This window comes from Capricornis sumatraensis, chromosome 4, assembly GCF_032405125.1.
Source record: "Capricornis sumatraensis isolate serow.1 chromosome 4, serow.2, whole genome shotgun sequence".
Taxonomy (NCBI): Eukaryota; Metazoa; Chordata; class Mammalia; order Artiodactyla; family Bovidae; genus Capricornis; species Capricornis sumatraensis.
The window spans coordinates 163,900,827-163,925,626 of NC_091072.1; the positions used below are offsets into that span (position 1 = coordinate 163,900,827).

Below are 24,800 nucleotides of genomic sequence, written 5' to 3' on the forward strand. Positions count from 1 at the left end.
CGAGATGAGGAAGTGGGGCAGGAGCGGGGGGGCCAGTGTTCCGGCCAACTCCCCAACCTTCACATGGCCCCAGGCCCCACACTGCAGCTCTGATCTCATAGCCTTGACATGCGGAGCTGACAGGTCGGCCAGCCCATGCTGGACTGCGGCTCAGGCAGCACCAGGCCGGGCCGTCGTGTCCATTTCACAGATGGGAACGTTGAGGACTAGACTGAGAAGGCACCCGGAAGCCTGGTCAGCGATCAGCCGGACTGTATGTGGGCTGTGTCCACTGTCAGAGGCAGAGAGGCCGACCGCCCTCAGGCTTCCCCGTGGGAAGGAAGCGGCGGGAATGTGGTCAGACACAGTTGCCTTTATTGGTTCACGGATCTGGATGTGTAGACAGGCTGCTGTAGAGGAGACCTCGGGGCGTCTTCCCTCCTTCCCACAGCAGGTTAGCCTCATCCCACCCCACCTCCAACCCGTGCGCAGGAGCCGGGGTCAGGGCTCCGACTCAGACCCCTGCAGTGCGGGCAGAGGGCAAGGGTCCCCGATTACCACGTCTGGGGACAGACCCTGGGCCCGGTCACACATGGGCCTCCTGGGCCGCGGAGCAGGCCAGAGGGTGTCCTGGGACCGGACATGGTGGGGGTTGGGGGATGCCCTTGAAGCAGAAGGGCTGCCGCCCCCAACAGGCCAGCACCCTGAGCTGCGTCTGCGTGGCAGCTGGCTAAGGCACAGTGGCTGGGCGGTCCTGCGGCAGAGAGCCAGAGGCAAGCGCGACCCTGACCCTCTCAGGACGCGTGGCTGACAGATCACGGCGACTTCTTCCGCCGGGGGATCTGGGAGCTGCTGCTGCTGTTGGGGGCTGGGGAAGCTTGCTTGCTGGCGGCTACCGAGTCCTCCTGGGAGGCTGGCTTGTGCTTCTCCTCCTTGCTCCGAGGCAGGGACTGCGGGCCCAGCAGGGCCTGCATGACCTTGATGGCCCCCACAGCCCCTAGGAGCCCCCAGAGCAGGGCGGGGGCCTCCAGGGGAGACAGCTGTTTCCGTATCCAGTGGAGGGCCTGGCTCAGGGTGTTGCTGGAGCCGCGGGCCCGGGGTGGGCTTTTGTCCTGCAGGACAGGATGGAGGAAGGTCCGGGGGGTCGTCCCTGTGGGCCGGAGTCACCCCTGCGGCCCACCCCAGCCTGCCTGACTCCTTCCTACCTGAAGGCCAAACTGCCCGAGCAGCATGTCCAATGCTGGGTCCCCGAGGGACACGGATGGGAAGAATTCTTCCACCCACTGGCGTCGCCACCACTGGCTGCAATAGCATGGGGGGCTCAGGTGGGGCCAGCTCGCAGACCCCCACACCCCTCCTGGCGCCCAGACTCACCCCTGCTCCCAAGGATGTGAGAACCAGTACTTGTAGCGCTGGGCCCGCACGTACGTGGGTGGCTGCTTGTGGAAGGGGTAACTGGGCGTGTGGTTCTGGATGAGGCGGATCACTGAGGGCACAGGGGGCACAGCTCAATGTCCGCCCTCCCCGAGGCGCCCCCTCAGGTCTCCCAGACGCCCCACAGGCTCCGCCCCTCCACTCCGCCTCACCAGGCGCCTTGCCCTGCAGCAGGCGGAGCACCAGGCTGGTGAACCAGGGGCTGTGCGTGTGAGGGCCCAGGGCTGCGAACCACATCTGCCAGTCGAGGCGCGGCTGGTGGGGCACCACGATGGGGGGCGGCCGGCTCAGGTTCCCAGGTTTGTACATGAACTCGATCTCCTGCCGGGCAGGGTCCCCTTCAGCATGGCTGGCTCCCCCTTCTCTCCCCACCCAGGCCTGTGGGGTCGTCAGGCACCCTGGGCAGGGGCCTCACCGTCCACTGGTGCCCATCATAGCTGCCCTCCAGCACCACCTCCGGCCGCCCACCCAGGCCCGTCATTCGGCGGAAAAGGCCGTAGGAGTTGGCCAGCTGCAGGTGCTCCACGGTGCCAAACAGGCGGTGGGCCCCGGTCCAGAGGCGCCCATGGCTCGAGGGCTCCATGTAGGAATAGGGCACCTGGAGGCAGGCAGAGACTCAGCAATGACCTTCCCGCCTTCTCCTGCCTCCCACCCCTGGCTCCAAAGGACTACCTACCAGGCTGATCAGGAACAAAGCAACCGTGGCAGTGCCAAGGACGGACAGCGGCACGGCAGCACAGAGCTTCTGCAGCGACCCTCGCACCTGCACCCACCTGGGGGCGGAGAACAGAACTGCAGTCAGGCCCGCCCTGCACGGCTGCACCCACCCTCTTGCACCACATACCTCCAGAGGGCGGTCAGCAGTTCCCAGGCCAGAGAGGCCGCGCCCAGCCACATGGTGGGGAGGGTCACCATCTTCAGCCACTGGGAGAACTGGTGGAAGGTGAAGGCTGCAGAAAGAAGCGGGTGTGAGGAGGGACGCTGCAGCCTCCAGCCTCTGAGCCCCCAGCTGGTACTCACTGGTTCTGGACCGAACGACGTGCTGCTCCCAGTCCACCTCCAGGCCGAAGCAGTGCACCACGCCGTAGGCCAGCAGCCCGTAGACGGCCAACTCCAGCAGCAGGGCCAGCATGGCCAGCAGGGCCTTGGGCCAGGCTGTGGGCCAAGAGAGTCATGGGTCGGCTGGGAGCAGGGCTGGAGGGTCTACGGCCTGGGGGCTGGGGCAGAGCTAGGCCACTGGGCGGGCGGCACGGCTGGCAGTCTGGGGCAGGCGCACACTCACAGCTGGGCGTCCTCTTGCGGCGGCTGGTGCTAGACTTGGCAGCCAGGTGTGTGTCATCCAGGAGGGCGGTGGCCAGCACCAGGGTGAGCAGGTTGAAGAAGTTGTAGTTGCCAGTGATGACAATCAGGGCTTGCAGCAAAACCTGGAGACGGTCTGGACTCAGCTCCCGGGCCGCCCCCTCCCCGGGCCCTTCGGAGCCTGCTTCCAGGGCCCTCCAGATCTCCCCCGCCGAGCTCTCCTGCAGGCCCCTGTGCTCTCCGAGTTGCCTCCTGGCCTCTGCTCTCCCACTCCACTTCCCCTGCCTTCGCTTACCCCCTCGAAGGCTCCCACCAGCACCCGCAGAAAACCCAAGCTTGGCGTGCCTCTCACGGCCCTTCCTCAGCCACCCCTGCCGACCCAGAACAGACATCCTCCACACAGGCACACCTTCACACCCCAGGCTAACGAGCTCCTCTGCCCACCAGGCCCTTCTGACTGCCCGGTAGCAGACACCCATCCCCAGTGGAGCCCTCTGGGCAGTGCAGAGCAAGGTCACATCCTGCTTGTCTTTCTGATGGCTAAGGACCCCATCGACCTGGGAGTAGAAGGCAGCCAACCGCAGGCGGCGAACCGGAGCGAAGAAGAGAGGGGGCACCGCAATCTCGATGAGGAAGGTGGCCACCACGCTGAGCTTGTGCAGCCAGACGGGCAGGTGGTGGGCAAACCAGGCGGCCGGCGTGGGCAGGCACTGAGTCTCGTAGTGGTAGGTGAGGGCTGCAGGGGACAGGCGGGCGGTCAGGGCTGGGCAGAGCCCCCAACACTGCCGCACATCCAGGGAGGGACCCTCACCAGTGAGCCCCCACCATGCGGGGCAACGGCTAGTCAGCTTGACCACACCCGAAGCAAACATGAGGCGGAACAGCAACCAGCGCACAAGCCAGAAGGGGAGGCCTTCATGGGGGGAGACCACTCCTGGCCTGCCCTGGGGGGACTGCTTGTGGTTGGGGGGCAGCCCCAGAGGGGCCACCAGCACGGCCAGGAAACCTGTCTCCAGCAGCAGGGAATCCCTATGGGGAGAAAAAATAGCACAGAGGCCCTCCTCCCCATCAAGGCTGCTCCCCTAAGGGGATCCTCCTGGGAGAGACAAACACATCCCAGCCCATCTCACCCCCCCAGCCTTCTGTAGCCCCAGACCCAACATTCACTCACCACTGGAAATAAAGAAACACCTGGCCCACCTGCAGGGAGAAGGGCGGTCAGGAAGCTCGGGCTGGGGAGAGGGCGGGTGGGCCTGGAGGAAGCTGGAGGCGAGGGTCCCCAGTGGCACAGCCTCACTTGCCTGGCAGACAGACAGGTAGGCGGCCCAGAGCAGCAGGTACACGAGGGGGTGGCGCAGTGGACGCGTCAGCAGAGCACCCAGGGCCAGCACGGTGCCCAGCAGGCTCAGCAGCTCCAGGCCCTGGGCAGTGTCCAGCCCCAGAAGCGGCGCCTCCCACAGCAGCGTGGGGGTCTCCCACAGCTGCTGCCAGCGGCCCTTTCCCTGGGGCCGCAGTGTCCTCCGGGCAGGCAGTATGCCCTCCGGGCCATACAGGCCTGTGGGAGGGCACATCAGGGCAGGCCCAGGAAACGGCCCGCGGAGACGAGATTCCCCACACCAGCCAGGGCCTGCGGATCTGCCCTCCCCAACCCAGGTCGGGACCCGCAGATTCTCCCTCACGACAGGTCAAGGCCTGCAGACCCTCCAGACCCTCCCGCCGAGGTCAGAACCCAGAACCGTGCTGAAAATGACCCCTGGACGCCTGCCCACGGCCCACATCCCCGCGGCTCGCAGGACACAAACCGCAGCCCCCGACCCCATGCATCCGGGCCTGGACCTCACTGCCCCTACACATCGGTGTGTCGGGCGGGGAGATGAGGGGGTCACAGGACCCAGCTTGGGGGGGGGGGTCCCGCCTGGTGGCACCCGGCTCTCGGCGCCCTCACCCGGGATCTGCGTGTAAAGGGAAGCGAAGGCGAACATGAAGACGGCGGCCACGCCCTGGAGAAAGAGCTGCCGCGGGAGCCGAGAGCCCGCCATGTCCGCTACGCGGCGGGCTGGACACGATCCCCGGGTCCGCCCGGCCCCGCCCCTCCGCCCGGCCGCGCCCCTCCCCGGCCCCGCCCCTCCGCGCCGGCCCCGCCCCCCCCGCGCCGGCCGCAGCTGCAAGCCCCACCCCGCCCACCGCAGCCGCGGGCCCCGGCCCCGCTCACGCCCCGCCTCCGGCGCGTCCTGCGCCCTTTCCGGCGTGAGGAGGCCGCTCTGCGTCAAGTTGTGCGCGCGTCGCTGCGCGCTACGTATCTTCCTGGGCGGGAACAGCAAAATGGCGCCAGAAGTAGTGGCGGGCTGAGTGCACCGGCCCGTCGTGAAGCCGGCGCTGCGGTCCCCGGGCCGATCCGGCTCCTCCCGAACATGGAGGACGTGGAGGCGCGCTTCGCCCACCTCTTGCTGCCCATCCGCGACCTCACCAGGAACTGGGAGGTGGACGTGGCGGCCCAGCTGGGCGAATATCTTGAGGAGGTGAGGGCGGCCCCGGGGAGTGGCGCGGGGCGGGGGCTGCGGGGCTCTGCCGCCTCTCCGGCGTGTGCCGCCTCCGTCTGGCGCTCTGACTGCACTCATGCGCAGGCTCGTTCGCTTTTTCCTAGCTCCGTCTCTTGGCCCTCGAAATCATCCCTTACTTGATTAGCCTGGAGCTGTCATTAGAGATCGCTTTCTGTTAATGAGCCTTGAGATCGATCTAGTGAGTGGCGACCAGCACTTTTCTGTAATAGAGTAGAAGAGAATTTGTGTGCATGTGTGGCTGTGTCAGAGGTCTGGGTTACGATGCAGGAGGGAGATCTTATGTTATACTTCCAAGCCAGTGCTCCACCCTCAGCATTTAACCCCTCCCTCATATCTGACAGTATGTCCACACCTCGTTAAAGAGCTGTCCACTCCATTTCTGCATTTCACTTGCACTGCTTAGCTCTCTTGGACTGCTCTTGCGCTGATCAATAACGACTTCCTTCCCACCACATTCAGGGGTCACCAGAAGAGTCGTCTTGTTCAGCTCAGCAGCATTTGATGAGTTGATGGCATCCTCTCTTTGGAAACAGGTTTTGTCTCCTGTCTAGTCTCACTGTTGAACTCCTCAGGGCGTGGCCTGAGCCATCTTTTTACACATTTCCCCTAAACCACTTCACTTATTTCCATGATTTTAAGTACCACTTGTATGAGAACAGTTGCTGGGTTTATTTGTTTACTCCCCCCTCCCTCGGTTTATATTTCCATTCCAGGCCTTTTTCCTGATTCTGGTTTGCGTATCCAGCTTCTTAATCTTGACGTTCTCGCTTAGATGTCACACCAGCATCTCAGGTTTAATAGAGTTAAAGGAGTTGTTGTTGTTTTTCAGTCGCTTATTCGTGTCTGACTCTTTGTGACCCCATGGACTGCAGCATGCCAGGCATCCGTGTCCTTCACCGTCCCTTGGAGCTTGCTCAAACTCGGGTCCGTTGAGTCGGTGCTGCCATCCAGCCATCACATCCTCTGTGGTCGCCTTCTCCTCCTGGGGAGGGGTCTTTTGTAATGAATCGGCTCTATGAATCAGGTGGCCAAAGTATTGGAGCTTCAGCTTCAGCATCAGTCCTTCCAATGAACACTCAGGACTGATCTCCTTTAGGATGGACTGGTTGGATCTCCTTGCAGTCCAAGGGACTCTCAAGAGTCTTCTCCAACACCACAGTTTAAAAACACCATTTCTTTGGAATTGATCATCAATTTAAAGGAGAGCCCTTTGTTTTCCTGCTCAAAGCTCAGCCTTTCTGGTCTTGGTACACAGCACCAATGTTACTCAAAGTGAAAGCTCAGAGCTCGGGAAGCCTGACGCTGCACACGAGCTCTCCCATGGTTTCTATCAGCTATGTCACCAGAACTTCAGTTAATCTCTTTTCCATTTTCTCAGATCCAGGCCACAGGCTGGCTCCCATTCATGTTAAACCTTCATTCTTGGACTCCCTACTCTTATTTTTGGCTGTATCCAATTCACGTTCCACCCAGCAGCAAGTGTGACACTTTAGAATCAGGCTGCAGCACTGCCCTGCCTAATACCCCTTTCGATTGCTCCCAGGATAGAAGCCAGGCTTCCTTCTCTGAATCTGGCTCTGCTCACTGTCTTAGCCTTGTCTTAGGCTCTCCTCCTGGAGAAGGAAATGGCACCCACTCCAGTGTTCTTGCCTGTAAAATCCCATGGACGGAGGAGCATGGTAGGCTACAGTCCACGGGGTCTCAAAAAGTTGGATACGACTGGGTGACTTCACTTAGGCTCTTCTCCACCTGTTCTTTGAACCAATCAGTCTGCAACACCCAGGCTCATTACTTCACACACACACACAGACACACACAGACACACACACACACATGTTTTCTGTACTCAATGGTGAAATTTTTTTGCCCAGTTGTTTTTATGACTGATTCTCTCTCGTGCTATATGTCTCAGTGTAAATATCAGCTGCCTGCCGTGTCTAGAATAGTTCTCTGTTATAGTGCCTTCTGTATTTCAGAATGTTCATCTTCAGCTGGTCTCTAACTTGTTTGTGGTCTTTCCACACTAGAATGTAAATTCTGCCTGGGCAGGAACTATCTTCATTCTCTCTCCCTTTTGCTTAATAGAATGCCTGGCACACAGTGGGTGCAGAATAACTGTTGAGTGGACACTTGATCTGACGACTGACCTCTGCTTGAGCACACAGTCTCCTGAGAGAATGCAGAGCACTGTGCTAGCTGGAGCTGCGTTGAGCGGGGTGCTTGCGAGTGCCTGGTGAACCTGCTTGCTTGGTCTGCCCCCTCCTGCTTCGTATGTCCGCTTCCCCAAACGTTTCTGTCCCCTGAAGCCCTCGTTTCTCTGCCTCTAGTTTTGCCTTCCTCCGCCTTTCATTGTCCACACAGCTGCCAGAACATTCTTTTTTACCTTAGAGAGAGCCGGTTTAGATGGGTTTGGGGATTGTTGGCATGTGGTTGGTGGACACAGATTTAAGGGGTGGTGAGAACTGGGTCTCAGGTGAGGCTGGGGGTCAGGAGTTGCAGAGGAAGGGGGATGACGTACTTGGAAGTGTTTCCTGCTCGAAGGATTGAGACCCCAGCATTTTGTCTCTCTCTTCCCCACCCTTGAGGGTCCCCCGTCCTTCTGAGGTGGGGTCTTCCTGCTGGAGTTTGGCTGAGCTGGCCCCAACTAGGGTGGGCGCAGTGCGAGCACCTCTGGAGAGGAGCTGGTGTGTAGCTCTGGCCGTGTGTGGGTCATGCACTCTAGGGGCCTGTGTCTTCCAAAACACTAGGTCTTAGAGGTTACAGGAAGTCGGGGAAATCACAAAGACCTATCTTTCCCCTCCAAAAAAACAGACAGCTGGCAAGCCCCAGGCAGAGCCGGAGCTGTTCGGAAGGGCTGCATGTGGTGACGGGCACCTCGGGCCACTGGCACTGGGTGGGGTGTGGGTTGCGTGGACTGCCAGGGGGAGGGTGTGTAGACTCCCCAGTGTCCCTCGTTGTGTCTTGCAGCTCGACCAGATCTGCATCTCTTTTGACGAAGGCAAAACCACAATGAACTTCATCGAGGCAGCGCTGTTGATCCAGGGCTCTGCTTGCGTCTACAGTAAGAAGGTGGGCCCGCCTGGCTGCGGTCTGGACGGTGTCTGCTGGGGCCAAGGTCTGCCGTCTCGCTGGGGCGGGTGGCAGGCTCAGCCCTGTCTCAGTTGCCCCAGCAGCACCTCCCACCTCCTCCTCCAAGTCCTTGCCCCTTTTAACACAGAAGAACAGAATGGGTTTACAATAGTAGGGTTGGGAATTCCCTGGTGGTCCAGCGGCTAGGACTCCACGCTTCCGGGGGACGGGTTTGCTCCCTGGGTGGGGGACTAGGATCCTACCTGCCATGCCACATGGCCCCCCACAAGAGAGATTGTCAGTAACTGAGTCAGTGACTCTCAACCCACGCTCCAGTCCAAAGAGTCACCAGTGCCTGGGTCTCACCCACACTGACCAAGTCAGAGTCCCCGGGTGGTGGAGGTTGGGGGAGGGAGGTAGATGTCTGGATGTTTGAACTATCCTCAGTGACGGTCGGTGTTGGAAACCATGGGAGGGGGCGGGGAAAGGGGAGCCGGGAGAGGGGTGTGGATGAAACACAGCAGAGGGGAAGCAGGTCGGCAGTGCGGCTGACGGGCTTGCCGTGGAGAGAAAAGACACCTCTCGGGACGGTGCCAAGAAGACGGGCCCAGGGGTTTGCAGGGCCCACGCCTAAGGCCCCAGCTTTCACACAGGGCACGTGAGTCAGCTTCTGAGAACCAGCCACTGTATAAGAAACTCGGAGAGTGAGGTGTGGCTAAAGATCAACGCTGTTGAGGGAAATGCGAAATAAAAGACGAGTTGAAAGCACCGGTAGTCCAGTGGAGGTGAAGCGCCCCTCGCTATTTGCCAGGGCATCTGTGCGTATGCTGGAGATTTTCCTCCAGTGGCACTGCCCTGCCCATCCTCCAGTGGAGAAGCAGGGGAGAGTGGGCCACAGCACTGATCCACTCAACTGGCAGTTTAGTGGGGGCGGGGAATGAAAGGCACGCAGAAGGAAGAGTTTAGAAATGTGTTGAGGAGCTCGGTACTGAGAGCCCCTCCGGACAGAGAGGGGAAGCCACCAGCTTGCAGGTCAGCTGGCACAAGGACCCACCTTGCGCAGCGTGAGTTATGAAGACGGTTTGAGAATTCATTGGTTTTTGTCTCAGATGAGCCCATGAAATCGGATTCTTGTGTCCTGCATTTGTCCCCAGAAGGAATATTGGCAATTAACTTTGGAAGCACAAACATAAGCTGCGCCTGTGGTCAAATACGTAGGTGGGCAGATGTGAGCCTCCAGCAGGTGCAGTGAAATGTTAACGCGAAGTCTAGGAGGTGTGAGGGGAGCGCAGGCTGTAGGCAGCGCGGTCTTACTGGTCTTCCGAGCTGATGGAAATCTTCTGTGATCTGATACGTGAGCTTCCTGGGCCCTTGAAATGTGGCATGTGTGACTGAGGAGTCTGGCTTTTTGCTGGCTTTCTGCGTCCCTGGTGCGGGTCCTAGACCCATCGCTGGTGGGGCTGCTCCGATTCTCGAGTCTTGGTTCACCTCGTTGACAATGAGGACAGTACCGGCGCTGATCCGAGTGATGAGACCGTATGGAGCACAGTGCGGTGCGACAGACGCTTAGGAGCGCTCCTGGGCCTCGTTTGTGGGGCGTGGGATCCGTGCCCTTGGGGCACGCTGTCCTGTTGGGCGCTGTCACCAGAGGGAGGGGCTTAGGCAGTACGTGTCTGCATCCTGCTGGTGGGTGCTTTGTGGTCAGAATCTGGAGAATCCCAACGCTCACCCCTAGCAGTGGGGCCCCACAGGCTATGGCTGCACCGTGATGGGCCGGCAGAGACCCGCGGCGCTCCTGCAGGTGGGGGCTGGTTGGCGAGCCTCATGAAGTCAGACGCGGCTGAGGGTGCGGGCTGCAGGGTTCGGGTGGCCGCAGCTGCGGCGGTGTGGAGTGAGGGCACGGGAGGGGCTCCAGCTGTTCGGCAGTGCTGGGGAGGTGTGGCGGTTGGGTTGGAGCAGGGATTTTGGCAGCCGGACGGGCAGGAGTTCAGAGAGAACACGGGCGTCTTGGCAGCTGGGCGAGTCATGTGGGGGCCCTGGGAGCTCCTCCGTCCTTGTCCTCACTGCTGGCTCTGGTTGCCAGGTGGAATACCTCTACTCCCTGGTCTACCAGGCTCTCGACTTCATCTCTGGCAAGAAGTGAGTATGCAGGGGGTGCCCGTGTGTCCGCTGTGCGTGTGGCCCGGGCGGCCCTCACCTGCGGTGCCCCTGCGCTGGTTCTCTCAGGCAGGCCAAGCAGCTGTCCTCCACGCCGGAAGACGGGACTGTTGGGGATGCCAGCTCGAGGGCCCCCCAGGAGGCGGAGCAGAAGGTGAGGCTTCCTGGGTGTCTGGCGGTGCCCACTGTGCCAGCCGGGCCCCCCTGAGCCCTCTGTCTTCCCACAGTTCCGGGCATTGGACGATCTCTCTGACTCCTGTGCTAACGTGGATCTCAGGGATGACCAGGTCCTCAGTGTGAGTGCCCCTCCTGCGTTTAGCTGATGGGGGGTGCAGGATGCTGTCATGGCCCATGGGTTCCCACGGTTCACCCACTCTTGCCCTCTGTGCAGGGGACCCTCATCCCCCTCCTGCCCAACGCCCTGGTCGCCCCGGACGAGATGGAGAAGAACAGTAACCCCCTGTACAGGTGCGGGGCTGCGCCTGCTGGGTGGACGGGGGGTTGCTGGGGAAGGGTCTCTGCAGCGCCCATGTTTTGCCAGCTGTCAGGGGGAGGTCCTGGCCAGCCGGAAGGACTTCAGGGTGAACACGTGCACACCGCACCCCAGAGGCACATTCCTGTTGGAGCCGCTGGGCGTGTCCCTCATGGAGGCCCTGCAGCCGTGGAACCCGAAGGGTGAGGACTCGGGCGGGGACGAGGCGGGCTCGCGCCCACCGTTCGGGCCTGCCTGCTGGGCGGGGCCTCTGCCCACAGCTGGCTCAGCCCCAGAGGGCCCGCGGCCTGTGCTGGGCTGTGTTCCCTGTCCCCAGTTCTGGCCGTGTGGGGCCCGGGAGGGACCTTGTAGGAGGAGCAGGGCTGACAGTGATCGATCCCTGCTCTCTCCCAGAGCCTGGAAGGGCTGAGGAGCAGCCCATGGAAGTCTCTGTGTGCGGGAGTCCCGGCCCGGCACTCAGCACCTCCCAGGAGCCAGGTGAGAAGCGAGCTCCCAGGCGGGCCTGCGGGGGGGCTGGGGAGGGCCTCTGCGCTCAGCACCCACCCTGTCCAGCGCTGCAGCCTGGGGGGCTAAGGCTCGGGGGCAGGCCTCCGTGCCCAGGGCCCACCTTGGCCAGCTGTGCTGTCTTGGTTCAGTGGCTGCCCCCAGACCAGCTTCCTCTCTGAGCAGACAGAGGTGGCAGCATTTAAAGAGGAAAATTACTAGAAACTAAAGTGAACCAAACAGAGCAGCGGTGTGACACGAGTGTGCCGTGCACTGTCTGCTCCCCACAGGTGACGCTGCGGCAGGGACGGCCCCTCGTCCCCAGGCACAGTCCCCGCTGCCTGGCCTTCTGGCTCCCGAGGCTGACTGTCTCGTGTCCCTGCCAGGCTCCTCTCCAGACGGCCCAGCGCCCAGAGGTGGGGGCATGGGAGAGGACGGAGAGGATGCAGAAGGGGTGGCGGAGCCCCCTGAGGCCTCAGCACTTGAGGTCCCTATGGAGCCCCCGGAGCCCAGGAGCCCTGAGCAGGTGGGACCCCGAGGGAGGCCTGCTGAGCCCCTGCCCTCAGCCAGGCGAGCCCCGGTGGGGACGGCGCGTGCGTGGGGCAGGCGGTCCCCTGGGCTGCTGGCTCTCTGGTTCTTGTGCGCCAGCCGGCCCCGGCCCCGGCCCCACACCCTGCCCTTTCCAGCAGCAGCTTTCATGGCTCCCTCTCTGAGCAGAGCAGCTGCTGCTCTTCAGGGGTGGACTGGTGCCCAGGGGCACCACCCAGAATGGCGCTGGTCTCCAGAGCTGACTCTCGAGGCCAGGCTGGCAAGAGTGGACGGGCCTGTCAGGTTTGATTGGTTGTTTTTGCTGTGCTTAACTGCTGTCACGTCCGACTCTCTGTGACCCCATGGACTGCAGCCTGCCAGGCTCCTCCATCTATGGGATTCTCTGGGCAAGGATACTGGAGTGGGTCGCCATGCCCTCCTCCAGGGGATCTTCCTGACCCAGGGATGGAACCCAGGTCTCCCGCGCTGCAGGTGGATTCTTCACCGTCTGGTTTTCTCTTTGAGGAAGTATCTCGCGGCCACTCGTCTAGTTCCTATCTCCTAAATTCTTACTAGCCTTTTACCTTCTCGTCGTTGAACTTCCTGCCCCCAGGGGGTTTCTGCAGGGTTCCCCATGTCTGGCCCCAGAGCAGAGCTGCTGGGGGCCTGGGATCCTGGGTGGAGGAGGAGAGGAATCCCTGGTTTTCCTTTGCAGAGTGCTGCCCAGCCCAGGAGGTGTACACTCCGGGAGCGGAAGGAGGCCCCGGAGCCTGCATCCAGGCTGCAGGTGAGGGGCGGGCGGCCTGGAGCCCGGCGGGGGGTGGGGGCGCCCTCGGCAGTGCGCCTCTCGAGCACTCTTCCTCCCCCAGCGCTCGGCCTCCCTGCTGCAGCTCCAGGGCGCCCCCTCCCCGTGCTCTCAACTAGGGGAGGGCGCGCGTCCTCCACCCTCCTGTGTCTGCTTGTGCTCAGGACACCCCAGACCCCTGGCAGGGCCTGGACCCCTTCGACTCTCCAGATTCTAAGCCCTTCAGGAAAGGTAACGCGGCGGGCATGGCCCCTGGGCACCGGGGGTGGGGGCTGGATTCACCTGGCTTGAGTGGAGGTTGGGGCTCCATGGCCTGTGACGGAGATGGCCCTGGGCTGTGGCTGTGCTCCGGGACTGCCTGTCTGCCCCCAGGTAGGCCCTACTCCGTGCCCCCCAACGTGGAGGAGGCGCCAGGACAGAAGCGTAAGAGGAAGGGTGCCGTCAAGCTGCAGGATTTCCACCAGTGGTACCTGGCTGCCTGTGCGTGGGGCCCGGGGCCGGGCGCGGCTGTGGGCCTCAGCTCGGCCCCTGCTGACCTGGGCTTCTTGCAGATGCCGACCACACCGACAGCAGGAGGTCCCGGCGAAAGGGCCCTTCCTTCGCAGGTGAGCCTGGGGCCTGGGGCTCTGTGAGGGAGGCTGACCCCACGTTGCACCACCCCCCTCAGCCTGAGGAGGCTGGAGGCCGAGTGGACTCGGGTGGGCCTGGGCAGGATGAGGGAGCCCCCTCATGAGGCTTGTGTGCGCAGACATGGAGGTTCTGTACTGGAAGCACGTGAAGGAGCAGCTGGAGACGCTCCGGAAGATGCAGAGGAGGGAGGCAAGTACCGGCCACCACGTGGACCCCGCGGGGCCTGGTGGGAGACAGCAGTGCCTCTGACGGGCTGTCTCTGCACAGGTGGCTGAGCGGTGGCTGCCAAGGGCTGAGCAGGGGCTGTGGCCTGTGGAGGAGGACCGCCTGGAGGACTCGGTGGAAGACCTGGGCGCCGCAGGTGGGGCCTCCGGGGGCAGGCTGGGGCAGGGCTCAGCGCCCACCGCAGCCTAACTGGCCTTGTGCCCGGGTGCTCCCTTCTCAGCAGATGACTTCCTGGAGCCTGAGGAGTACGCAGAGCCCGAAGGGGCAGAGCCCAGGGAAGAGGCAAACATGGGTAGGTCTGGGAGTGGGCTGCTGGCCTGAGGAGCCCTGAAGACGGGAGGGAGAGACGCTCACGGCCGCACTTTTGCAGAAACGGAAGCCATGCCAGCGTCTCTGCGCTATGAGGAGCTGGTCCAAAGGAACGTGGTAGGCCCAGGTCAGAGTGGGGGCAGCTGGGCGGGGCGGGGGCGGGCGCTGCACCCAGCTGCTGGCCCCGGTCCTCCCCCAGGAGCTCTTCGTCACCACCTCGAGGCAGGACGTCTTCGTCACCACCTCGAGGCAGGAGCTCGTCCAGGAGACAGAGCTGAAGCAGCGCGTCAGGGGCTGGGAGGAGGCCATCCAGACGCTGCTCCAGGAGCAGGTGAGGCGGGCTGGGCGGGCCCCTGGCGGAGGAAGGCGTCCCCTGCCGCCTGCCTTGGGCCAGCCCGGGACCCTCCCTTCCCCTCCGTAGGAGGAGCACGTGCCCTTTGACATCCACACCTACGGGGACCAGGTGGTCTCCCGGTTCAGCCAGCTCAACCAGTGGTGTCCCTTCGCGAAGCTGGTGGCAGGCCAGCCTGCCTTCGAAGTGTGCCGCTCCATGCTGGCCTCCCTACAGCTGGTGAGTGGCCCGGGCGTCTGGGAGGGAAGTGGCCCCGGCCTCTGCTGACGCTTGGCGTCCTACAGGCCAACGACTACACAGTGGAGATCACCCAGCAGCCGGGGCTGGAGGCGGCCGTGGACACCATGTCCCTGAGGCTGCTCACGCGCCAGCGGGCCCACCAGCGCTTCCAGACCTACGCCGCCCCCTCCACAGCGCAGCCCTGAGCAGGGAGCCCGTGCCCCACGGAGCCCGGGTGTGCGTCCGCGCAGTCTGCTTCCTGGCTGGCCCAGCCTAATAAAGTGTTGCCATCACCCCAGTCCCTTAAAACAAACCCTTTACCGAACCATCGTGTTTAGGGGAGAGGGTTGTCTGTCCCCTGCGCCCCAGAAGGCAGCCACCAGGCCGCCAGCCCCCCGCCCGCCAGGGCCGGCAGGGGCTGCTGGTACAGATCTCACGCGCACACAGCTCCGTCACAGCCCTTTAATGGCCCGGCTCAGCACAGGACGCTGCGGAAGGCAGCCATGTGGCGCCGCACGCTGTCTGTGATCTGCTCGGCCGACCGGCCCCTGCTGTAGTAGTCGGTGAAGAGGCCGTCAGGGCTGAGCAGGTAGATGGCAATGGAGTGGTCCACGATGTAGTCCTGGTCTTCGTCCTTGGGGCCGGCACTGTAGTACACGCGGTAGCTGCGGCTCACCTGGGCGATCTGCTCGGCGGAGCCAGTCAGGCCCAGCAGCCTCGGGTGGAAGTCCTGCACGTAGCGGGCCATGGCGGCCACGGTGTCCCGTTCGGGGTCCACGGTGATGAAGAGGGGCTGCACCGGGGGCAGGCCGGGCTCCGCCTCCAGCTGCCGCACCACCTGCACCAACTTCTCCAGCTCGTCGGGACAGATGTCAGGGCAGTGAGTGAAGCCGAAGTACAGCAGCACCCACTGGCCCCGGAAGTCAGCTTTGCAGCGCACTTGGCCCCGGTGGTCCAGCAGGCTGAAGTCGCCCTGGCCCACAGCAGCCTGCCGAAGGGCCTCTGTCCGCTGCTGCTGCCGCCACCGCTCCTTCTCAGCCCTCATGGCCAGCCAGGCCCCACCCAGTCCAGCCCCAATCAAGGCTGTGACAAGCAACCTGGTTCGCAGGCCAGGACCCTGGGGCTGGTCCTGCCTGCCTGTCTCTGCAGGGCCTGGCATTGAGAAGGGCTGGTATCTCACATGCTGGGCCTTGCCTCCTGGGGTCCCACGGAGGGCCAGAGGCTTGAGCTGAAAGAGCCTGTGCCAAGCTTTGGGTGCCCGAGCCAGCAGCAGCATGGACCTGATGCTTCTGGAAAAGAGCAAGAGTGTCAGAAGCCAGAAGTGCCCCCATCATTCAGGAGATCCCTGACTCCACCTGGAGGACCAGCCCTACACAGGCTCTGCTGTCAGTAGCTGCTCACCTAGCACTCACCCCGGCTCAACCGCCTCACCTCTGAAACCTCAAACCCCAGCTTAGGCGTCACCAAGAGTTCATGCTTGTCCCTCTCGTTCTTCAGCCTGAGAGCCTGTCTATCCCATCCCACCCGGCCCCGGCAGCTCTAACCGCTCAGCCGTCGCCTGCATTTGAGCTGACGGAAAGCATCCCATGCACACGCCTCAGCCGGATTCTTGGGCATATTTATTTGTTTGCAATAAACATCCATTTCTTAAGAGGAGGTGGGTGAATTTCTGGCTTCAACCCTCCCAAGACCGACTCCCCTGGCCCTTCTGCAGCCCTTCTCCTGAGGCCACTCCTGCCACAGTGCTCTGGCCCCCGGCCCCGCGGAAACTGCGCCACGCGCACCGCAGTCTGCAGCGCTCCGCCTGGCCCCAAGCCCCCGCCAGCCCCTCGCACGTACACTTCCAGCCGGCAGCCAGCCCGTTAGAGAAGGTTTCTACTTGCTTCGCGCCAACTCTTCACAGCCAGGTACCCGACGGCAGCTCTGGACTCATGTCCTGCCGCTGCTTCGGTGACCTCCGTGCCTTTCTTACGGGCCTCTGGAGGTTTGCCAGGAGGAGGTCTTAGAATCCCCCCTCACCTGTTCAGGCGCTCCTGGGAGGATCCTCTCGAAGACTCCTACACGTCCGGCCTCTGCCCGTCCGACGGTTCCTCGGCTGCACGACCTTGGGCACGTCCCTTAGCCTGTTCACACCACCTTCCTCCCTTACAAAACGTGCTCCAAGTTGTGCATAAGGTGGGCCTGCAGACCCAGACGTTTCCAGCCCCTCTCCTCCGGGAGCCCCCTTTCACAGCAACCTCCCGGAACGCGCCTGCGAGTCTTCCAGGTGCTCCCCCGCTCACCGCGCGCCACGGTCGGGGAGGCAAGTCTCGAGATACTGCCTTGGGCGGCACCGCGGACCACCCGCCCACCTCGACGTCAGCGCGCATGCGTCAACGACAACGCGCTCGCGCAGACGGCCGTGTGCACGGGCCGGCGCCGGGCGGTGCGCGTGCGCCAAAGGCGGAGGCCCGCCGGAAGTCACGTGTAGGAGGCGGGGCTTCCTCCGTGGCCGTGCCCTTCCGCCGCGGCCGCGCTCGCTCGGCGCCGTCCCCAGTCGCCGGATGTGATCACCCGTCGTCGGGTGTGGTCTCCGCCCCGCTCCCTAGCCCGGCATGCCGGCGCGCGCATGGCTGCAAGCCTCTCGGGCTTCGTTGCTGTGTCCAGCGGGCCGTGAGCAGCTGGGCCCGGGAGAGAGGGAGTCTCCGGGCGTAGGGCTGAGCCGGGGCGGGGACATCGCTTCTTGTCCCCTCCCGGAGCGCGGTGACCCCAGGCCGTCCAGGAGCAGCCGCGCTCCCTCACTCCAGGCCGCGGCCTACGGCGGGCTGCCCGTGGCGGTCAGAGCGGCGGCCCCGCGCCAGCCTGCCGAGACTCGGTTCGGCGTGGATCCACTCCGCGTCTCGCGTGTCGTCAGACTGCAGCCCCTGATGTACCCTCGGTTGCCGGTTCCCCTGGAGAGGGAGTTACAGAAGGCTCGGGAGGGGGCGGGAGACACCTGGAGCGGCCGTGACTGACTTCAGCGGTAGGGGTCCGGAAGAGCTTGTTCGGCGGGAGGGCCCTGAGAGTTTCCCCAGACCCGGACCAGGTCGGTCTTGCTCGGATAAGGGTCACCGGTGGGAATGGAGCGGGGAGGCTGGACCCTGGCTGCGGCAGGGTAAGACAGGGTCAGGCTACCCGAGTTACGAGCGGAGATAAAGAGATCCGTGCCAACAGAGGCCACAGCCACTCGGGGACCTCTATGGGGAGGCTACACAGGCTCCAGGGCCAGTGCCCGGCTAGGGACTGCGGCCTCTCTCTACTTCCTGCCTGCCATCTTTGCAGACCGGCTGTCCACTGCTGTGGGGGCCATGTGCGGGCGGCTAAGGGGTCTGCAGGTGATGGAGATCCTGGAGCTTCCTGGGAGATGCGGGGAGGCTGACACTCCGATCAGTCATGAGGGATCCTGAGCATGGACGGTCAAGTGCCCTATGTGATGGGATGACAGGTGCATCAGTCAAGTCACCCTCTTGAGTGGGTGGTCAGGCATCCTCTGATGTGGGACACTGACGCTGGCTTTGGGTCAGATCGCCTGTGGCTGTGTGTTCATAGGTCAGGGGTCGTTAACATGCGGGAGGCAAACCCTGGTCAGGTCATCTGTGATGAATGGCAGGCTGTCGATGGTGGCTGTCGCATCTCTTGTTTCGTGCAGGAATCCGTCTGCAGGAACCAGCTTCCTGACCACAATACAGCACCAGCAGCCCACTCACCCCCGCAACCCTTGTATCTGGCCAACCTCCCCTGCAATAGGGCTCCCAGTGACTCTCAGTGGCCTCTGATCAGTGACCCCATCATTGACCCTGACCAAGGATTCATCAGCAACCTTGACAGATGTCCAAAATCATGACCAATGACAGGACTGGTTCTGATAAGTTCTCACTAGTAGCCCATCCAATATATGGATCAACGTCCTATGGGCCAGTAATGATTGATCAGAGGCCCATTGGTTATTTAAACCAAGTCCCTATTAGTGACTTCTATTAAATTTCCATTGATGGTCTTGACCAAAGTCCAGTGACCCATGAGTAACTGATCAATATCCTCCCTAGTGATCCTTCAGAGATTCTGGCCTGTGTTTTCCATCAATAACCAAGATCGATGCCTGTACCTGCCTTGGTTTCTGGGTAGCAGTGAATTCATGAATGGACTCCAGCTTATCCAAGGTACCCCCATGTACCGCATTATCATCACATCTGTTGCTAACTTGCACAGGCTGGGCAAGGACGCTGAGTACACCTGCAGAGCCACTTCCCCACCCCTGTATTTCTCCTCACCATCCCTGGTTAGGCCTCAGCTGGAGTTCAGCATTTACTGGTTTTTCCAGTAATTGTGTATGGATGTGAGAGTTGGGACTATAAAGAAAGCTGAGCACTGAAGAATGGATGCTTTTGAGCTGTGGCATTGGAGACGACTCTTGGGAGTCCCTTAGACAGCTAGGGGATCAAACCAGTCCATCCTAAAGGAAAACAGTCCTGGATATTCATTGGAAGGACTGATGAAGCTGAAGCTCCAATACTTTGGCCACCTGATGCGAAGAACTGACTCATTGGAAAAGACCCCGATGCTGGGAAAGGTTGAAGGCAAGAGGAAAAGGGGATGACAGAGGATGCAGTGGTTGGATGGCATCATCGACTCGATGGACATGAGTTTTGAGTAAGCTTCGGGACTTGGTGATGGACAGGGAAGCCTGCCGTGCTGCAGTCCATGGGGTCACAGAGTTGGACACGACTGAGCAATTGAACTGAAGCTGAACTGAGCAGTATAGTGGGTGTCCAGCTGAGGAGGGAATGGAAAATAAACTGTCCTGGTGCCTATTGCTGGGGTCACAAGCCTGGGGGCTGGAGGGAGAGGAGTACCCAGCTCTTCTCTTGGGAGTCCTGTCTGGGGAATTGAAGGAGAAGCTGGATAACTTGCTCCTGTTATTGGGGGCTGACGTGAAGGGAGATTCAGGTTCTGTCCTGGGGAGTGAGAAGCCTGGGTCCTGCCTTTGGGGGCTCTGTCTGGGCCAGGCTTAGGTCAGGACCTGCTGGTGGTTGCTTGCCTCTTTGAGGTCAGAGGTTCTGCCCTGGAGAGGAAGTTTCTTCTAACCTTGCAGCCACAGCCAGCCAGGGCAAGTGCCAGGACTCTGCCCTCAGGGCATTTGTCCCCAGGCTATTGGCACCAGGCTTCTGGCCATGCCAGCTGCTGCCCAGACTTGGCCAGAGCTGGGGTCAGCACCACAATCACCAGATGGCCAAGAGCATGGCCCATAGGCATGGGTAGTAAGGTGGTGGCCGCAGAGAGCGGGTGTTCCGACAGCAATGGGTTATCCTCAGTATCAAGGACAGTGGTGGGGCTCTGCAGCGATCCTGGGGGCGGGAAATTTCTGGGCCTGACCTCTGTGTTGTGAGGTGGCCACCCCTCCCCACATAAGGATTTGCGCGCCCTGCGTACCCAGTCCAGGTCAGTACACGAGAAGCCCTTTATATCTCCTTGCTTCAGGTGGGTCAGCCCCGGCAGCTGCCTGGACTCTGGCTCCCTCCTCGGGACTGGTCAGCAGGCGCGGGAGGGGCAGATGGGGCCAGGGGGCCTGGGGTCACTGGGGCTGCTACTACTCTGGGCTGCAACACACACCTGGTACCTGTCGCCGCCCTGCGTCCGTGTCGCTGACGCCAAGTGCACATGTCCCGACCCCGGGCCCCTTTCTCTTCTGTGTCCCCCTCTCAGTGTCCGAGTTGGATACGCCTCTCCATCTCACAGTTTATTTTCCGTTCCCTCTTCACCTGGACCCCTGGTCTCGGCCTCACAACCTGACCCCGGGCAGGACCCCTGTCCTGTTGGGTGGCCCTCGTCGGTTCTTTTCGGATCCCAGTCGGGTCTGCCTGGTCTTGCGGCGGGTGAGAGCCACGGGACTGATCGCTGAGCCTGAGCCGCGGAGGGGCGGGGCCCCGCGACGTGCGGGGCTCTAGGCCAATCGCCGCCTCGGGGAGGCGGGACGACTGACGCACTTCTGTCCTGACCAACCGCGAGGGCCTGCGGGAGCCTGGACTCCGCCCGCCCGCCCGCCGTCGCTAGCACAAAGAGGCCGACACGCTGCTGGCTCCAGAGGTTTTAAGAAACATCTGCGGGGCAGCGCCCGCCCAGCGGGTCATCGTCCGCCTCGGTCAGCATCGGGGCCAAGTAGTCCGAGTGCCGGATCCCGAAGGTCCAGCCGCGAGGCTTCCGGTGCTGCGGACCCAGGAGACGTCGCTGGCCTAGTGCTGTCTGCAGGCCTTGGGCTCCCGGCCCCCAAAACTCGCCCCTCTGACCCTCGATCCCGACCCAGGCCCCTTTACCCGCCTCCGACCCTTGACCCTGAAACTGCAAACCACCTGGTCCACGTTGTAGGCTGCAGGGCCGGGATTCAAGGTGTTGCCTTGAGGGAACGAAGTCCGCGGCAGCATCGAGAACTGGGGGGCCCGGGGCTTGTAGACCCCAGGGTTCACCGCGTGGTAGGCGCAGGGCCCGGGTGTCTGCGTAGGGTGGGGGCAGGAGAGGCGCTGTGTCCAGCTTCTGGGCCCTCAGATCGCCAACCCCTCGCCGCGCCCCGCGCCAACCCCCCACCTCCCCGACCTTGCTGAGGTCCTCGCAGAAGCTGCCCACCGCACTGCGGCCGTAGATGGAGTAATTCGGCGCCGAGACTTTGCCGACTACGCGCGGGCCCAGGAGCGAGGGCATAGTGTAGGTGCCGGGGCCTGCGGGGCCAGTGAGGGTGGGTCTTTGCGGACTAGCCGGTGTCCCCGCCGCTGCCCGTCCAGGGTGGGCATTCTTGGGCTCACCTGGGGTTTGTGACTCCAGGCGGAGGCCCCAGTTTCGGGCAGCGATGGTGTGCCGAGGCGCGCTGGGGTACGCCGCGTTCCCGGCTCGCTCCGGGAAGTACCTGCCTGCGGGGCAGACCGGGGCGTGGGCCAGAACTGGGTTGGGGACCTAGTGGGGACCCGCGCCCAGAGTCCAGGGATTAGGGGGAATCCGAGCCACGATATGTCAAAACCCGGTGAGGCTTGGAGGTCCAGAAGTGGGCGGGGAGGGGGACTGAATTTGGAATGTTAGGCAGCCCAAGGGGGACTCGGGGCGGTGGCGGGGGCGGTTCCCGAGGGGAGGCGACTAGGCGTTCGGGAAGCCAGGGCCCCAGGTTCCTGACCCGGTCCGGGAGTGAGGAAGGGCGCCGCATGCCTCGGGCGGCCGAAGATGGAGTACGCGGGGGCGCTGTCTAGGCCGCGCACGGTCATGCGAGCGGGCACCAGGTGGCCTGGCCCGGGGCTGCACGATGTCTGCTGTGCCGGGAGGCGCGCGCCGAAGGTGAAGGCCGGGGCGCGGGGCCGCGACGGGTCGTGCATGATGTAGCCTGCCGGGAGCCCCAGCATCACCAGGCGCCGGCCGCTACCTTGCCGGACAGCCCACGCCGGCCCCCCGCCCCCGGCCCGCCGCTGGTACCGGTGCTGGGTGGTAGCTTGTACTTGGGCCCCGGGCCGCTGTAGAGGGCTCCGATGGGGCCGCGGGGCCGGTGCGGCCGCCACGGGCCGACCCAGACGTCCGAGCCCATGGCGCGGTGGGAGCGCTTGCGGCCGGCAACACCTGCGGACTAAAGGTGGCGGCTCCGGCCCCTCCGCCCCGACTCCGGGGACGCGCTCCCGGTTCCCTCCAGATGGGCCCGACTCCGGGGCGGGGCCCGCGCGTATCCCAGATACCAGAGAAACAAATGGCAGCTTTCCTGGCTCCAGAGTGGCGCGGGGCAAGGACAGCTTCGAGGCCATCTCCCGTCCCCCAGCCCCAAAATGAGTTTAGTAGAGGTGTATGTGCGCGCGCCAACTTTGGACGCAGCACTGCGGGAGTGGAATTCCCAGGGGTTCCGGAGAACTGAGATGTTTTAGGAACACTGGGGGAGGATAACGGGGCGAGGGGGAGATAAGGGGGACCTGTTACCCGAGGGGGCCCCGAAGTGGATGCACTGGCCTGTTCCTGTGTCTCCTGGCTAGGAAGGCAAGGCGGGGTGTCTGGGTCCCCACTGCTGCAGGGCCCAACTCCCAGACCCCATTGTGTCCGGGTCGCGCCTCCTGGCAACCGGATTGACCGTCCCACCCGGCCCCGCCCCCAGCCTCTCCTCCTGGAGTCCGTGGCAGCGGCAGGCGTCCTGCAGGCTGGGCCGGGACCAGAACTCGGTCCACAACCGCTCCCCAGGCTTCAGTGCTCCCATTCCGGAAATAAGTCTGCAGACAAAACCAAGTGTGAGAAGAAAGAAATCAAGCTCAATTTAATTGCTATGAGTAGAGAGAACTTTGCCTCTATTTAAACGCGTGGTATGCAAAAGCAATCATGTACTGGGCCACAAAAAAGCACACACAATTAGTAGATATAAACTATTATATATAGGGTGGATAAACACAAGGTCCTTCTAGATGGCCCACGGAGCCATATTCAATATCCTGTGTTAAACCATAATGGAAAAGAATGTAACAACAAAAAAGGAATATATGTGTGTAATTGAGTCACTTTGCTATAAAGGAGAGATTGGCACATTGTAAACTAACTATACTTCAGTTTAAAAAAAGAGCCCATACAAGTTGAATAAATAGATATAATAGGACACATGATTTGATCACAATTCAAAACAATTCTAAGCAAACAGTATAAAATGTTTTAAAAAATGGTTAAATACTCAGAAATTAACAAATTATTTTTGAAAGCTAGCAGCCAGGAGTGCCGAGGAAGCTGGAGGGCCGTGGCCCTTGCCGGGGACCTTCCAGCGGGCCCAGGGGGAGGAAAGTGACTTGAAGTCCAGCACAGGCATATTGAAGCACATTAAAGGATTCAATATGACGCACAGAAGCAGATAATGCCAAAATGCAAGCGCTGGTCGATGCACACTCAGTGAGTGGGGCAATGTGCCCTTCTCCCGCTGCCGAGATGGCGGAAATTAGCTGGAGGTGTTGGTCAATGAGAGAGGGTCCTGGAAAAATGAAAGAGAGCACCACCAAGTGCTGACCTGGAACAAGGATTCCAAGGAGTTTCAAATGCTGTTGTGATTATGAGGTTCCAGAGAGAAACGCTGTGGCAGGAAGACGTTCCAGTCAAGACCAGCAGCTCATCACCTTATACAGTCATCCCCCTTTAAGCCTCTGGCACTAAAATCACCACCTCCTGTGGTTATGCTAAGTGAAAGACAGCTATATTTTCTGAATTTAGAAAGACCTCCTCCAAAGCCTCAGAAATCTGTGCAGTTGGTAAGCTAAAAAGAGATCGCTTTATGAGAGAAAATGTGATGTGTGCGTGATAAGTGACTTCAGTCGTGTCTGACTCTTTGTGAACCTATGGACTGTAGCCCACCAGGCTCCTCTGTCCATGGGATTCTCCAGGCAAGATGGAGTGGGTTGCCATGCCCTTCCCCAAGAGATCTTTCTGACCCAGGAATCGAACCCACATCTCTTAAACATCTCCAGCATTGGCAGGCAGGTTCTTTACCACTAGCACCACCCGGGAAGCCAAAGAAAGAAAATGCTGTTGGCCGAAATTGACAGCTGGTCAGAACTGACTCCATACCTGTGTTGCCTGGTGGGTCTGCTGCTGCCGCTTCTGACCCTCATCTTGACACGGTCAGGTGTGCATTTCAAATATAGATACAGCGGCTGGAGGAACTTTGGATGACGTAACTCTTGCAGGCGCAGCTTCATTAAGATGACAGATAAACTGAATAGATCTACAACTTCTGGAAGAGAAGAACAAAGGCCTGCTAAGAGAGAAATGGCCATGTATCCAATTACTGTAGTACTCTGGCTGCTTAACAGCTGGCTCTGGTTTTGCTGCTCAATTCTCAAACAATATTGCCTCCAGAGCTGGAACTATAGAGCGGTTGTAGAAGTCCCTGGTTTCCCCTTTGCATGGTGTGTTGTCTCACAGCCTGCACCTTGCAGATGTGTTTCAGAAAGGAGGGGAGAAAGACCTCTATTTGCAGAAGTGAAGGTGCATTCCATCACTTGACTGGATTTCCCTTTAACCAGTTCTGCCATGCTGCTGCTGCTGCTGCTGTTGCTAAGTCACTTCAGTCGTGTCCGACTCTGTGCGACCCCATAGACGGCATAACACCCACTTGAAATTCTCCCTTGGCATGTTTTGTAAATAGGAGCTAGGTTTAAAAAAATTTTTTTTAAGGAATTTTTTTGCCTCGTCAGTTTGCACAAATAATTCTATGAGTGGGAGAGAAAGTGTATAGAAAATGGATTCACAGAC

General features: G+C 61.4%; 4 protein-coding genes and 1 pseudogene across 13 annotated transcripts; 2 read left to right on the forward strand and 3 right to left on the reverse strand.

Moving 5' to 3' along the window:
• Positions 1-660: 660 nt before the first annotated feature.
• On the reverse strand, positions 661-4,759 carry LMF2 (lipase maturation factor 2). Of its 4 annotated transcripts, none has more exons than XM_068970442.1 (14): positions 4,658-4,759; positions 4,014-4,267; positions 3,884-3,912; positions 3,524-3,741; positions 3,306-3,448; positions 2,696-2,837; positions 2,434-2,568; positions 2,258-2,363; positions 2,090-2,186; positions 1,829-2,011; positions 1,566-1,734; positions 1,354-1,465; positions 1,185-1,281; positions 661-1,091 (listed from the first exon to the last, which is right to left on the reverse strand). In XM_068970442.1, the coding sequence occupies exons 1-14, from the start codon at positions 4,749-4,751 to the stop codon at positions 795-797; spliced, it is 2,076 nt and encodes a 691-aa protein (XP_068826543.1). In that variant the 5' UTR covers positions 4,752-4,759; the 3' UTR covers positions 661-794. The 4 variants fall into 4 exon arrangements, with proteins under 4 accessions (XP_068826543.1, XP_068826542.1, XP_068826541.1 ...); XM_068970441.1 differs by having other exon boundaries at positions 3,270-3,448; XM_068970440.1 differs by having other exon boundaries at positions 2,696-3,448.
• Positions 4,760-5,039: 280 nt separating this feature from the next.
• NCAPH2 (non-SMC condensin II complex subunit H2) lies at positions 5,040-16,140 on the forward strand. 7 transcript variants are annotated; one of them, XM_068969700.1, is made up of 20 exons: positions 5,040-5,231; positions 8,241-8,342; positions 10,426-10,481; positions 10,569-10,653; positions 10,727-10,795; positions 10,891-10,967; positions 11,041-11,174; positions 11,386-11,469; positions 11,766-12,001; positions 12,719-12,790; positions 12,973-13,039; positions 13,181-13,288; positions 13,360-13,413; positions 13,557-13,627; positions 13,706-13,799; positions 13,884-13,955; positions 14,034-14,089; positions 14,172-14,303; positions 14,394-14,543; positions 14,609-16,140. In XM_068969700.1, exons 1-20 carry the CDS (start codon positions 5,124-5,126, stop codon positions 14,747-14,749), a joined length of 1,968 nt encoding a protein of 655 aa, XP_068825801.1. In that variant the 5' UTR covers positions 5,040-5,123; the 3' UTR covers positions 14,750-16,140. The 7 variants fall into 7 exon arrangements, with proteins under 7 accessions (XP_068825801.1, XP_068825803.1, XP_068825802.1 ...); XM_068969702.1 differs by having other exon boundaries at positions 11,862-12,001; positions 14,199-14,303; XM_068969701.1 differs by having other exon boundaries at positions 11,862-12,001; positions 13,887-13,955.
• Positions 15,019-16,816, reverse strand: SCO2 (synthesis of cytochrome C oxidase 2). Its single transcript, XM_068971571.1, has 2 exons — positions 16,563-16,816; positions 15,019-15,832 (listed from the first exon to the last, which is right to left on the reverse strand). Exon 2 carries the CDS (start codon positions 15,817-15,819, stop codon positions 15,019-15,021), a length of 801 nt encoding a protein of 266 aa, XP_068827672.1. The 5' UTR covers positions 15,820-15,832; positions 16,563-16,816.
• Positions 16,817-17,538: 722 nt separating this feature from the next.
• CIMAP1B (ciliary microtubule associated protein 1B) lies at positions 17,539-22,119 on the reverse strand. The gene is made up of 7 exons (XM_068971572.1): positions 22,011-22,119; positions 21,718-21,921; positions 21,356-21,460; positions 21,150-21,271; positions 20,909-21,049; positions 20,678-20,765; positions 17,539-17,666 (listed from the first exon to the last, which is right to left on the reverse strand). Exons 1-7 carry the CDS (start codon positions 22,117-22,119, stop codon positions 17,539-17,541), a joined length of 897 nt encoding a protein of 298 aa, XP_068827673.1.
• On the forward strand, positions 22,118-24,531 carry LOC138078836 (mitochondrial fission factor-like; annotated as a pseudogene).
• Positions 24,532-24,800: the final 269 nt, after the last annotated feature.

Coding starts and splice junctions, on each gene's coding strand:
- LMF2 (XM_068970440.1), bottom strand. CDS start 4,751: ATGGCGGGCTCTCGGCTCCCGCGGCAGCTCTTTCTCCAGGGCGTGGCC. Junction 3,449..3,523: donor CGCATGGTGGGGGCTCACTG/GTGAGGGTCCCT, acceptor TGTCCCCTGCAG/CCCTCACCTACCACTACGAG. Junction 1,466..1,565: donor GCTGCAGGGCAAGGCGCCTG/GTGAGGCGGAGT, acceptor CTGTGCCCTCAG/TGATCCGCCTCATCCAGAAC.
- NCAPH2 (XM_068969697.1), top strand. CDS start 5,124: ATGGAGGACGTGGAGGCGCGCTTCGCCCACCTCTTGCTGCCCATCCGC. Junction 5,232..8,240: donor TGGGCGAATATCTTGAGGAG/GTGAGGGCGGCC, acceptor TGTGTCTTGCAG/CTCGACCAGATCTGCATCTC. Junction 14,304..14,393: donor AGACGCTGCTCCAGGAGCAG/GTGAGGCGGGCT, acceptor TCCCCTCCGTAG/GAGGAGCACGTGCCCTTTGA.
- SCO2 (XM_068971571.1), bottom strand. CDS start 15,819: ATGCTGCTGCTGGCTCGGGCACCCAAAGCTTGGCACAGGCTCTTTCAG.
- CIMAP1B (XM_068971572.1), bottom strand. CDS start 22,119: ATGGGCTCGGACGTCTGGGTCGGCCCGTGGCGGCCGCACCGGCCCCGC. Junction 21,461..21,717: donor CTTCCTCACTCCCGGACCGG/GTCAGGAACCTG, acceptor TCTGCCCCGCAG/GCAGGTACTTCCCGGAGCGA. Junction 21,272..21,355: donor CCTGGAGTCACAAACCCCAG/GTGAGCCCAAGA, acceptor CTGGCCCCGCAG/GCCCCGGCACCTACACTATG.